Source organism: Artemia franciscana, chromosome 7 (genome assembly GCF_032884065.1).
Source record: "Artemia franciscana chromosome 7, ASM3288406v1, whole genome shotgun sequence".
Taxonomy (NCBI): domain Eukaryota; kingdom Metazoa; phylum Arthropoda; class Branchiopoda; order Anostraca; family Artemiidae; genus Artemia; species Artemia franciscana.
The window spans coordinates 12,696,830-12,710,105 of NC_088869.1; the positions used below are offsets into that span (position 1 = coordinate 12,696,830).

Here is a 13,276-nt window from a genome sequence, read left to right on the forward strand (position 1 = left end):
GCGAAGTATTTATTTCCTCCTAAATACCTCGCTCTTCATGCTAAAGTATTTTTAGAACCACTCATATGCCTAATAATCTCTGTTCGTTTTAAGTTTTAATGCTATTCTTTACTTTCAATTGAAAAAACTTTTTCTTGTTTATATTTTCATTGTTTGTTTTTTAATAGTAATGCTAGAAAATCCTGCGCCCTTTTCATTGAATTTCTCTTCCCCCATGAAATATTCCTCCAAGGAAAGATCCTCTCACATAGCCTCCTCCCCTCAACCCCACACCCAAACCAAAAAAATTCCTATGAAAACGTCGGTACACTTCCCAATAACCATTACTGTATGCAAACATTATTCAAAGTTTGTAATTTGCAGCCTCTCCCCCAGGGACTGTGGGGTAGTAAGTCATCCCCAAAGACATGTTTATTATGTTTTTCGACTATGCGGAACAAAATGGCTATCTCAAAATTTTGATCCGTTGACTTTGGGAAAAAATGAGCGTGGTAGGGGGCCTAGGTGCCCTCCAATTTTTTGGTCTCTTAAAAATGGCACTAGAACTTTTCATTTCCGTTAGAATGAGCCTTCTTGCAACACTCTAGGACCACTTGGTCGATACGATGACCCCTGGGAAAAAAACAACAACAAATGAACACGCACCCGTGATCTGTCTTCTGGCAAAAAACACGAAATTCCACATCTTTGTAGATTGGACCTTGAAATTTTTTCTACAGGGTTCTCTGATACTTTGAATTCGATGGTGTGATTTTCGTTAAGATCCTATGACCTTTAGGGGGTGTTTTCCCCTATTTTCGAAAATAAGGCACATTTTCTCAGGCTCGTAACTTTTGATGACAAAGACTAAATTTGATGAAACTTATATATTTAAAACCAGCATAAAAGTCCGATTCTTTTGATGTATCTTTTAGCATCGAAATTCTGTTTTTTAGAGTTTCGTTTACTATTGAGCCGAGTCGCTCCTTACTACAGTTCGTTACCACGAACTGTTTGATCTTGATTATTATTGAGATTTGTTTGTAGTTTCTTGCCGATGTCTTCAAAAAGAAAAACACACTGTTCAAGATTATATAGTTTCTTACTGTTTTAAAAATAGAGTTAAGAGAAAGAGTCAAACTTTAGCGTAAAGAGCGGGGCGTTGAGGAGGAAAAGCTTCTTTCATATACGAAGTAGTTTCTGTTCGTTTTAAGTTTTAATGTTGCTCCTTAAATTCATTTAAAAAGACTTGTTTTTTTAAATTTAATTAAACGAAAAACAGCTTAGTCCTGATACCGTGCAAAAATTGCTGAAATTCCGAATCGCTGCAAAAATATTGGTAAAGTGAAAACTTGCAAAACCATAAATACATTTAAAATACTATCAAAACTTGGAAATGGAATCAATTCATTCAATGCTCTCGTCAGAGTAAGACGCATTTAAGACCTCTGTGTGGATTTATGTGAAAATATTATTTCAAGAACTTTTGGATGTTTAGTAATACGTATTAATATTTGGATATTAGTACAATATTAATGTACAATGGGACGTAAAAGGAAAAATCCGGAACGAGAAGGTAATTTTTTTTTCTTTTCTTAGTTGTTTCTGTGTCTGTTACCTTTTATTTTTGTTTGTTGGGCGCATGGGTCGTGGTGTGGCTATTCTTGACATGGTGGTAATATTTGATAATGGATAGAGATAGTGATGGAATTCCATCATCAAAGTTAAAAGAATTTGAGCGAGATTCTCTTTTGTTTCATTCAGTTTTCCAAAATATTGTAGCTAGTGTTAATGAAGATAATAGCAGCATTTTAGATATACCAAAAATGCAATATTTACTTTTGGATTGGCAAAGAAAAATTCTAGAACAAGGAGGATATCGTTTTGGAATTGCCGGGGCTGGAGGACTGCAAGGGATACAATTGCCACTTTTCTATCAACATCTGATACGGACATATTCGGTTTATGCGAAACTTTTTTAGATGAGTTTTCAATTGAAAGTATTCATGTTGATGGTTATCAATTGTTTCATGTTGGGAGGAGTATGCAAAAGAAAGGTGGTCTTGGTGTTTTAATTAAAATTTGCATACCAGCCCGTGCAAGACTAGATTTTTTGCCAATGAATATTGAAATGTTATTTGAATCTTGTGTTGTTGAATGTTTTTTTTTTCCAAATAATGTGATGATTCTAATCGCAGTTATGAACCGTAGTCTGTCAGCTAGTCAGATAGAACTTAGGAATTGTTTTGAAAAATTCTTGGATAAATTAGCTAGTCTTAATACTTGTTATCTAGTTATGGGAGATCTTAATATCGACTTAATAAACCTTTTTTCTGCTAATCAGAATAGACTGGATAGTAACACTTTGAGGTTTTTAGAATGTCCGCTATCTCATGGATTATATCCTGTATGTCTTGTACCATCCAGTATAACCGATACGTCATATTCACTAATTGATAATATTTTTTCACCTGAAAGTGCTGTTAGTACATATGTCATTCCTGATGATTCATCTAATCACTGCATACTTACGGCTGATTTTTTGCTATATTTTCCGTATAATGAAAAGAAGTCAACAAAGCAAAGATACTTTGGAGAAAAAAATTGTTAAAATTAAAAGAAGCACTCGGTGACGTAGGGTGGAGTTCAGTAATTGATGAAATGGATCCAGATCAATCCTTAGATAACTTTTATAATATATTGACTGAAAAGCTTGATAAATTTTGCCCGTATAGAAATCTCAAAGGAAAGAGGCACGCACCAAGAAAACCATGGGTAAATGCATCGCTTTTGAGGTCTATTAATGAAAAAAAAAATCGCTTATATAAAATGAAAATGAAATATCCCACTGAAATAAAAATAATACATTTTAAAAACAATAAAAATCTGTTAGTAAGAATTCTTAGAGAAAATCAAAGTGTGTATTGTGAAAATTCATTAAAAATTCTTATTCTCCTCGAAAAACTTGGAATTTAAATAAGGATAAAATTGAAAAAAATAAAAAGCTATCACTTCCTGAGGTATTAATTAATATAAATGGTATAGAAGTTAGAGAACTGCAAGATGTTGCTAATATGTTTAGTGATTATTTTGCTGGTGTTGGTCAAGCAATTATTTCAACAGGAATAGATTTGTCCCCTTACAGGTCGCTTAAAGAATATTTACCCCCCAATGAATGTACGAGCATATTTCTGGCCCCTGTTAGTTTTGCAGAATTCCATAAGATTATCAAATGTATAAAAAACGGTAATTCAGTGGGATATGATGAATTATCAACAAATTTGTTAAAGAGTATTGCCGGAGTCATTTTCGAACCACTTATCCACATTTTCAATTTGAGTATCAATTCAGCTATATTTCCTAGTAGATGGAAAATTGCCCGAGTAATTCCGTTGTACAAACAAGGCGATAAATCTGCTGTAAGTAATTATCGTCAAATTTTAATTTTATCGCCATTATCTAAAGTGTTTGAAAACATTTTAAAAGAAAGGATTTCTAGCTATTTAGATAAAATAAATTTCTTTACTAAATATCAATTTGGATTTAGGGCAAACTGTCGACAGAACACACAGTTGCAGCTCTTTCATTAGAAATAAATGATTGTTTAGCTGATGATTTCCATGTGGCTACTGTTTTCTATGATATAAAAAAAGCATTTGACACTTTAAATCATGAAATTCTTCTTAACAAAATGATAAATTCCGGCATAAGAGGGAAAGGATTACAAATTATTAAATCATACATGTGCGGACGCAAAATCACAGTAGATGTCGGTGGAAAGTGACTAATTTAAAAAGTCTTATTAATATTGGTGTCCCCAAGGCTCAGTATTAGGTCCACTTTTATTTTTAATTTATATTAATGATCTTCAACAAGGTTTGCATGAGAATATTAGCCATGCAATTCTATTTGCAGATGATACAGCTATGAAGTTTGTCTGAATGTAAACAGTGAGAAAATTGTTAAATTTGGATTACAATGATTCTCTTGGATTGACTGATACAGTGTATCTGTGGATGCTTAAGTGGGCTAGGTTAAACCTACCTTACTAAGATCTGCCCATAAAGTTGGCATTTGTTTGAAGCTATCTATTGAAATCATTAACTCATTTTTTTGGCGTTGACATTATTAGATTCTTACTAATTTCAGCTATTATAGATGGCGTTCATTTAGACGTTGAACCGTGAACGGGATACCGTGATCGGGATACCTAGTTTGTTACTCGAAGATGTCCAAAGTAAAATCGTCCCTAGAGACGTCTGATCACGAATCGTTGGAGTCTCTTACTGTCATGAATGAAAAAAGTGTTGCAGTGCTGCTGGATATGTTGAAGGATGTAATAGGGTCATTCAAAGTCCCCGGTGGCAAATTTAATGCCTCCCAAATATGCAGCAGAATCCAATATCTTCACCAACGAACAATCGAAGAGACCATTGAACTCCTCCGAATCGAAAATTCCCGTCTGAATGAAGTTGTGAATCTCCAGAAAGAGCTTGAGCGGATAAAATCGCAAAAAATTGACAGATTTGTGTACCCGCACCCCAGCAGGCGTCTTATGCCCAAGCACTCAAGGGTCCTGAAACATTCTCTGTGATTCTGGAGCCTGTATCTGCGGAAAAACGAATCCGTATGAATTTTGACGAAGCTATGCAAGTTACGGAATCTATCATCAGAGTTCTCAAAGGAGAAAATTCCGATTTTTCCGTGAAGAAAGTTGTTCCGGCGAAGGAAGGTAGAGTCATCTTGGAATTGGGGTCGAAAAGGGAGCTAGAGGCAGCCATGTCAGTACTGTCAGAGAAAGTGTCGGACACGAAGTACAAACCGAAAGAGGTGAAAAAGCACTTTCCAAGAATGTTAGTCAATGGGGCTCCCTCCCCTCAGGTCAAAGACGAAAGTGAAAAATACCTGCTGCAGTGTAACCCAGAAATTCAGCGGATGGCCAACGAAGGGGAAAGCTTCAGGATCATCACCATTCTTTAAAACGCGTCGAAGAGGAAAGTTGTTGTGGAAGTGAGTCCAAAGATCCGCCAAATTATACTGTCCCAAAGAGGCTTACGGATCGGTTTTATCCTTGCCTCTTGCGACGACTATGTACACTTGATAAGATGTAGCAAATGTTGCTTATACGGTCATCGGAAGACAGATTGTAGAGCGGACGAAGTATGCTCATGGTGCATGGGCCCGCACACTTATGAAAATTGCGACAAGTCCTTTTCGTCCCGCCCAAATTGCCGGGCTTGCGAAAAAAATAAACTTAAGTCAGATGGGCATGCTGCCTATGAGTTAAGCAAATGCCCGGTTGCAAAGAAGTTAACTGCTCGTTTAAAGAATAATATCCAGTTTAATTGACTCAATCTCGAGATGTGAATATTGATAAGAATAACTTAACAGTGCTTCAAATTAATTTGCAACATTCTAATTCAGCAACCTTACAGTTGCAAAAAACAATAGAAGAACTGAAACCGGATATAGTTCTGTTGCAAGAACCGTATGTAAATAAATTCTGTAAAATATCATGTGTTCCATATAGTTACAAGTGTTTTTCTAAAATTGACACAGATAAGAAATTTTTTTGTGCTGCCGTATTAGTGAAAAATAGTCTAAAAGCTGACGTACACCATAACCACTCGTCTAATGAATGTGTGACAGTTTCAGTTTATTTGAACAGTAGAACTTTGACATTCTGTTCGGTATATTATCCTCATTCGGTGCAGCGATTGACAGATAATATCAGTTGTTTAGACAAGGTCAGACATTTTGCTAATTACGTTGTTGGGGGGGGATTTTAACGCTAAAAGCCCTTTGTGGCTGAGTAACAGTCAAACTGACAAGAAAGGCAAGGAGCTTGAAGATTTTTTTGCTAGTAAATCATTGTTAGTAGTGAATGATCCTAGTGAGACAACGTATGGGCTACGCAATACAACTAGCCCAGACGTTACTGCTGTAGGTACTAATCTTGTTCAAAGTGTAAAGTGTTGGAAAGTTCTTGATGAATACCCTTCTCTTTCGGATCACTCGTACATTTTATTTACTTTGGAGTTTAATTTTCCCATATTTGAGACTGAAGAGCCAAGATACATTTATAAGAAAACTAAATGGGATACTTTTAGTGCTACTTTATTACGTGGAATCGATGACATTTATTCTCTACCTATGTCCTCGGTGGAGGAAATTGATTGTGCTGCTAATGAAATTAAGAATTTAATGCAAAAAGCAACTAAGGAATCGACCCCTCTTAAAAATAGTCACAAACAAAGCAAATATGCAAGGTGGTGGAACCAAGATTTGACAGATTTAAGAAAGAAGTACAGACATGCTCAAAGGGTCTATAAGAGACTTGGTACCGTTGAAAGCGAGCAAATAAAGAATCAAACACATCTAGATTATAAAACGAGAATTTTGGCAGCGAAAAAGGAAGATTGGAAAAAGTTCTGCGAAGAAAAAGCTAGTTTGGACCCTTGGAACACTATAAATAAAATTTGCAAGTTAAAAGGCTCTGCGACTCTCCCAGTTCATATTTTAAAACAAGATGGGTCGATGACAGATTCACCGAAAGAGGCTGGAGAACAACTTCTAGGTAAATGGTTCTCGTCAGATGATAATTCTAATGACAGTGTTGCTCAAAAGTTGATAAGAAATGAAACAGAAAATATCTCTAGTGAAAATCAGGATAAAATGGAACCTATTACCATGGAAATTTTACAGGATGTTATTAAGTCGATCAAACCCATGAAGGCTCCGGGGCCTGATGGTATAATGAATTTTACTATAAAGAAAAATATTAATGTTTTATCACCTACTTTGTTGAAGCTTTTTAATAGTTGCCTAAAGACATCATATTTTCCTGTCCTTTGGAAACAAGCAAACATTATAGTAATTCTTAAAAAAGGGAAAACTAATGATGGTAACCTCGGTTCTTATCGCCCGATTAGCTTGTTGTCAAATATCGGAAAAATTTTTGAACGGATTATTATGAATAGATTAGATAAACTTAGTTTGGATAATTGTTGGGTTTCTAAAAGACAATTTGGGTTTTGCAAGGGTAAAAGTACAATAGATGCAGTTGACAATATGGTAAGCGTTATTGAGAAAAATAAAGAGGAAAAGAAATTCACACTTTGTCTTTTTTTTACATTAAAGGAGCATTCGACAATGCATGGCATCCAGGTATTTTAAAAAAGCTCAAGGATAAGAAATGCCCAATTCAATTGTTAAGATTAGTGAAAAGTTTTTTATCAGATAGGACGGTATCATATGGAAAAGATGTATCCCGGAAGTTGGAAAAGTCTTGTCCGCAAGGATCAATTTTGTCTCCTTTTTTATGGTTAATCAACATAAATGACCTTTTAGAAATGGATTTTGGTGAAAATTGTACGATTCAGGCATATGCTGACGATGTCACTGTAATTTTAACGGGTAAAAATATTCTGTTTTTAGAAAATTTAGTTTGAAGTGTGGGCTGCAGAAAACAAACTTACTTTCGACCAACGTAAAACAGAAGCTGTATTGTTCACAAACAAACACAAAGTTCCTGTTGTAAATCTTTTTTTTGGAGGAGAAAAAATTAATATACAACAAAAAGTCCGTTACTTAGGAATTATTTTAGATAGGAAACTTTTATGGACTGATCATGTCTCTTCCCGAGTTACTGCTGCAAAGCAGTATTCGACGAGACTCCTTTGTGCAGCGAAGATGACATGGGGTCTCAAACCACAAGCTTTAAGAAAATTATATAAATCAGTTATAGAAAGTACAGTTTTGTATGGGGTATCAGTTTGGTTTTCAGCTCTTAGAAAGAAAAATATTTTACAAATGCTACAGTCTGCTCAAAGAACTTCAATGATAATAATCTCAAAATCTTTCCGTTCTGCCCAAAATGACGTAATTACGGCCATTGCTGGAGTATTGCCAATTTCTTTCCGAGCGACTGAGCTAGCGACATTGCGCTATGCGAAAAAAGGCCGTCCAAGTCACTGGCCAAATTTCACTTCTCCTGAATTCCCCCTTTCTAAACGCTCATCCAATCATAGTACTTTCACTGATGAATCATTAGTAGATATCTTAGGCCTTTCGACAGTACGAGAAATCCATACTTCAACTTTTCATATTAATAGAAAGGCATTGAAAAATATACTTTACGGAAGATGGTATGAAGAATTTAAGAATAAAGTTAGTCCTTGGTCAATTCGCTTTTTTGCTTCAACAGAAGATTTATTAGCTGTTTGCAAAGTTCAGCCCTCCTACCATCTAACGCAGATTATTACGGGCCATTGCAGGCTAAATTTCTTTCTTCACCGAATAAACAAAATTGATACGGAGTTGTGCCTTTGCGGTGTAAATGAAACTTGTTCGCATTTTATTTTTGAGTGCCCTATTTATGCTCGTGAACGTTTAGAATTAATATTTCACCTTAATAGTATCAATGTTCCTTTTCCGTTTAATCTTGATTTGATTTTTAAATTTAGGAATGTTAGAAATATTTTACTGGAATACATAAGAAAAACTAAACGTCTGGATTTGGGGTTATAATCTTATTTAAAAATATGTGGATTTTTTTATGTCTGATAACGGAATTCAGTGTGTATTATTTAGTTTGTCTTTTTGTTTTTGTTTTCTCTTGTTTAGTTAGATTGTATGTACAAAATTATGTGTTTTGTAGTTTATTTTAGATGTTTAGTTTTGTTTCTTTGTTAGTCGTGAAATGCCGTAAGGCTAAGTTTTTTCTTTTTCTTTTTGTCCATAGTGTTTAGCTTTAGAATAGAAAGTGAAATACTTTTTGTAAGTCGAATCACTAAATAAATTCATTCATGATACAGCTATAAAAGTTAAAGCTAGGGATTCATCGACATTGATCGAAAATCTGACTGTAAGTGTTACCTCAGTAAATCGATGGTTTGTTTCCAATAATCTAGCACCAAATTTTACAAAAACTAATTTTACGGTTTTTGGTCGTTCAAAACTTGCCAATTGAGAGATTTCTTGTCAGGAGCTTCAGATTGGTGACCAAAAAATTTGTAGGGTCCAATCATATCGTTATTTAGGAGTTTTTCTTGATCCCCTTGTGTCATTTCATAATCATATTGAGTATTTAAGATTAAAACTTGCTCAAAATATTGGATCGATGTATCGTGTGAAGAATATTTTTCCTTTTACCATTTTAAAAATAATTTGCCACTCTCTAATCACTTCTTATTTGAATTGCTGCTCAGTTGCATATCTTAATACATTTTGGAAGCATATAAAATTCTTACATGTACAACAAAATAAGGCAATACTTGTAACCAAGTAAGAATACTTGGAAATTTCTTACATCGACCTTCAAAACTTGAAAATGTTTCAGAAACTAAAACATTATTCCTCTTCTGAATTTTTTTAGATTTAAATGATATACGAGTATTAAATACTTTCATATGGCATTTTCAAATCCAAAATTCTAAATATTATTTCTATGACAAATCTCTGTTAATTTTACTTCCTCGTTCGGATTGTCGGAGGTCTGGGATGTACCGAATTCCTTTCGTAAGTTCTGAAAGGTCAAGGTTTTCGATTAGGAACCAAATACCCTTCATTTCTAACAATTATAAGCTGAATGATAAAATTCTGTTTGATCCATTCCAAAAATCTCAGCTAAATTTAAACAAGCAAATATTAAAGATTGTTTGCTAAATTTTTGATTATTCACCATTGATGATGGAAAATTAAATTATTTGACCTTCTTATTTGTGTATTTTGTTTTGTGTCCCTGTGTCTGGGATGGCCTCCCACGTCCCTCCTGCCCGATATTTATTTATTTTTTATCCTTGTTACTTCTCTTTTATAATTTTTTTTTCTATTTTGTCTTTTGCCGTGTTAAATTTTGGAATCATTATTACGATGAGATGTTGATGTTTTTTCTATATTTTTGCACTGTCCCAGCCTTACGAGCTCTGCACTCTGTTGGGGCATAATATTGTTTTTGTATTTTTTTAAGTTGAATAAAGAAAAAGTTGAAGTTGAGTTGAATATTAAACAATCAAAACTTCCATATACAATTTTGGCAATGGTAGGTGGTGAGAAAAAAAATAAAACATATATAAATATCAGCAAAAAACAAGTCTCAAAATATATGGCGCCAAATATCTTAATAGGGTGTCGACTTTCTTTGAAAGTGTAATCGTCATTGGGGTGCATAAAAAAAAACCGTTTTTTTCGACCGAAAGTAAAAAAACAACATTAAAACTTAAAACGAGTAGAAGCTATTCGATATAGTTCTAATGTGTAGTTCGATAAAAATGTATCTTATTCTAATTAAATGATCTTTGTGTTTAAGAAATCGTTCCTAGAGAATTTGAACACAAAGTCAAACTTTAGTATAAAAGGAAAGAAATTAAGGAGGGATTAACTCAATTCATATGCAGAATAATGCCTGTTCGTCTTGAATTTTCACTAAGCCTCTTATATTAAGCAGTAAAAACTTGTTTTTTTTTTAATTTAATATCTGATCATTTTCAAATAATGCCGGAAAATCTGACTCCCCTACGCAAGAAATTACCCCCTCCTGCCTAAACAAATACACCCTGAAACTCTTTAAACTCCTTAGCGATTCCGCCCTCTATGACCCCCCCCCCTCCACCTAAAATGTCTTGCAAATGATTCTGTCTGAGAAAATTTCCTTAGCGAACTTTCATTTGAAAGACGCTTCCTTCTTTGATCGTTTCTCAAATCATGCTCAAAATCTCACCTCCTTGGAAAATTTTCTCCGGAAATCCCTCCCCACCCCGGAGAGTTACTCCCATAAAATATCCCCGAGTAGAGTTTCTCCAGTGGAAAATCTCCCCCACGAAAAAATCTTCCACTCGATTCCAGCCGCACTGACAATTTCCCCCGGACAATTCCCACGGAATATCTCAACATGTAAAATTGAATCTGAAATGAGAAAGTAAGACAGATAAAAAGAATTTCGTATAGGAATGCTGTCAAATTCCCAAATGTAAAATTTTCAAATTTCTGTCGCTTATACTTTCCAAAAACAAATACTATATGTAGACTATGGGAGAATTTCACAACTTACAGGCCTTCTCCCAGGGGCTCGGGGGTCGTTTTGTTCTTAAAGGCATGGTTATTATGTCTTTCATTTGCCTTTACCTGGATCAAAACTAGTCTAGATTTTTTAGCCAGTATTTCACAAAGTATTATTATTTAGATATTTAAGTCTTTTATCACAATCAACGGTTTAAACTATTTGTATTATTTTAGTACCTTGAATACAAATTAATTCAGTGACCTTCAGAGATTATAGGTGTTTGAAAAAAGTAAAATAATTGGATTATTATTTATGGACTAGATAACTTGTATGTCAATAGACGCTTGTTGTGTGAAAACCTGTTTCATAGAATTTGACATGATCGAGCGTCAGGAAATTATAGGCTACCTTTTCAAGTTAGCGATGTCTTATTGTTAATGACGTTGCGTTTGGCGAATTCTACGGCTACCCTTTGTGGCCTGTTTGAATAGTTGGTATAAATGCATTGAAGAAGAAAAAATCTGATCACGTATTTTGCTACGGATCACACGAAAAAGCAACACTGAGTTAGGGATTCATTTTGCCGTTCGAAGAGAATTTCCCCGAAGCTTCAAAGAAAAAAAAACCAAAAGGAGTTCAACGTGATTTTACTGAACTGGCCACATTACCGGGATGTGCATAAAGAAATAATGGGAGTCGCTGCTGCTGTTTCGACAAACAGTATATCTTCACTCTTGTCTACCCTAGTAAATGCGCAGAGTAAAATTGCCAAATTCAAAATAATCTTCACAAACAGGTGATTGAGAAATGTTCAGGAGACAAAAGGGTGATCAGTGAACAAGCAATTAACCCTATTGTCACCGAAATCTATCATCCGATAACTCTCGATTACAGTTCAAAATTTGCAAATATTGAAAGATGCTTAACGGACTTCAAGCTCAAATAACGGCGCTGGAAAATCGCGTCAAAATTCTAGGAACAGGGAAGAAGATCGAACGTTCTTCTAATCCATGGACTGTCTCAGAAAGGTGGAGAAACACTGCCAAATAACGTCCTAGAGCTATTCAATACTAAGATGGGGATCCGTGTGCTTGCTAGTAACCTCAAGTCAACTGAACGCTTTCGTTCTCGAGTTACTTCAGTAAAGAATGTTCTCCCGCCAGTCCTTGTCACTTTATATTCATCTGATTATGCAAAGCGCGTGTTCATAAACAAAAAGAAGCTGACCCGATTGAAAGTATTCATATCCGAGTATTTAACACCGAAACGCAAGCAACTGCTGAATCTAGCACGTGACAAATGGGGAGTTAAGAATGTACGGACTGATGGTGGCCGTGTACTAGCCAAACCGTAAAACAGTTCAGCAATCTTGAGATTTAGCTCACTAAATAATCTGATCAGCGATCAATACTGACACATTGAGTCCATCCCCAGTTCTTTCGTTTATTTGGGATCGCCTGTTTTGTTTCGTAATTTCGTGTCAAAAATATTTTAGTTTGTTCCGTTATTGAGATATCAAAGAATTCTCACTATTGACTGTCCTAGAGTATCATGATGAATAGTATGACAAGCAGGCTATCAGATTCACAAAGTAATCGGTTGTCTGTTGACCAATTATTAACCACCCCTATTACAAATGACAATTTAAGTGAAGGAAATAATACGCAAGCAATGAAAACTAGTAATTTTGTGGATAATCAGTAGCTGAAAAAATGGTCAGTCAAAGAGGATGTTATTTTTGCATTTTGGAGTTACCAAGGCATTAGGAGTGCATACCCTACACTCTAACATATTAAGTGAAATGCAAGAAACATCGTTAGTAATAGGACTATGTGAGACGTTTGTGTCGTATGGGGATAATTTTTCTGTGTGAAATTTCCAGTTTTCAGGATATGTTAGTGAGAGAAAAGAACGACGGGATATGAAGCGAGGCGGTCTGGATATGTTTTGGGGAATGATAGCTTGGGAGGGGAGGCTGACGTACATAAATTCACTTTTGACCCTCAAAAAGGGCACTGAAACATCCAACTTTCAATCAAATGAGCTATACCCGATCCAAAGTTTTAAACTACTCGTTCCATAAAATCTTATGTGTCCTGGTCATAACTTACAACCCTTCTCAATGGGCTCTGGGGGATTGTGTCCACCCCGAAAACATTGTTATGTGATTTTTTGACTTTTGGTAACAAAATTGCTATCTAACAATCTCAATTGAATGAGTTTTGGGAAAAGACGATATAAGGGAGGGGCGCTAGTTGCTCTCCATTATGTTTGACTTTTAAAACGCAACTAGAA

General features: G+C 35.0%; 1 protein-coding gene across 1 annotated transcript in view; it reads left to right on the forward strand.

Moving 5' to 3' along the window:
* The first annotated feature begins 1,301 nt into the window (after nucleotides 1-1,301).
* The window catches only part of LOC136028860 (iron-sulfur cluster co-chaperone protein HscB-like), a 134,355-nt gene continuing 122,380 nt past the window's right edge, over nucleotides 1,302-13,276 (forward strand). The window contains exon 1 of the mRNA XM_065706799.1: nucleotides 1,302-1,555. Coding sequence (XP_065562871.1) covers nucleotides 1,522-1,555 — 34 coding nt within the window. The 5' untranslated portion in view covers nucleotides 1,302-1,521. The remainder of the gene's footprint in view (nucleotides 1,556-13,276) is intronic.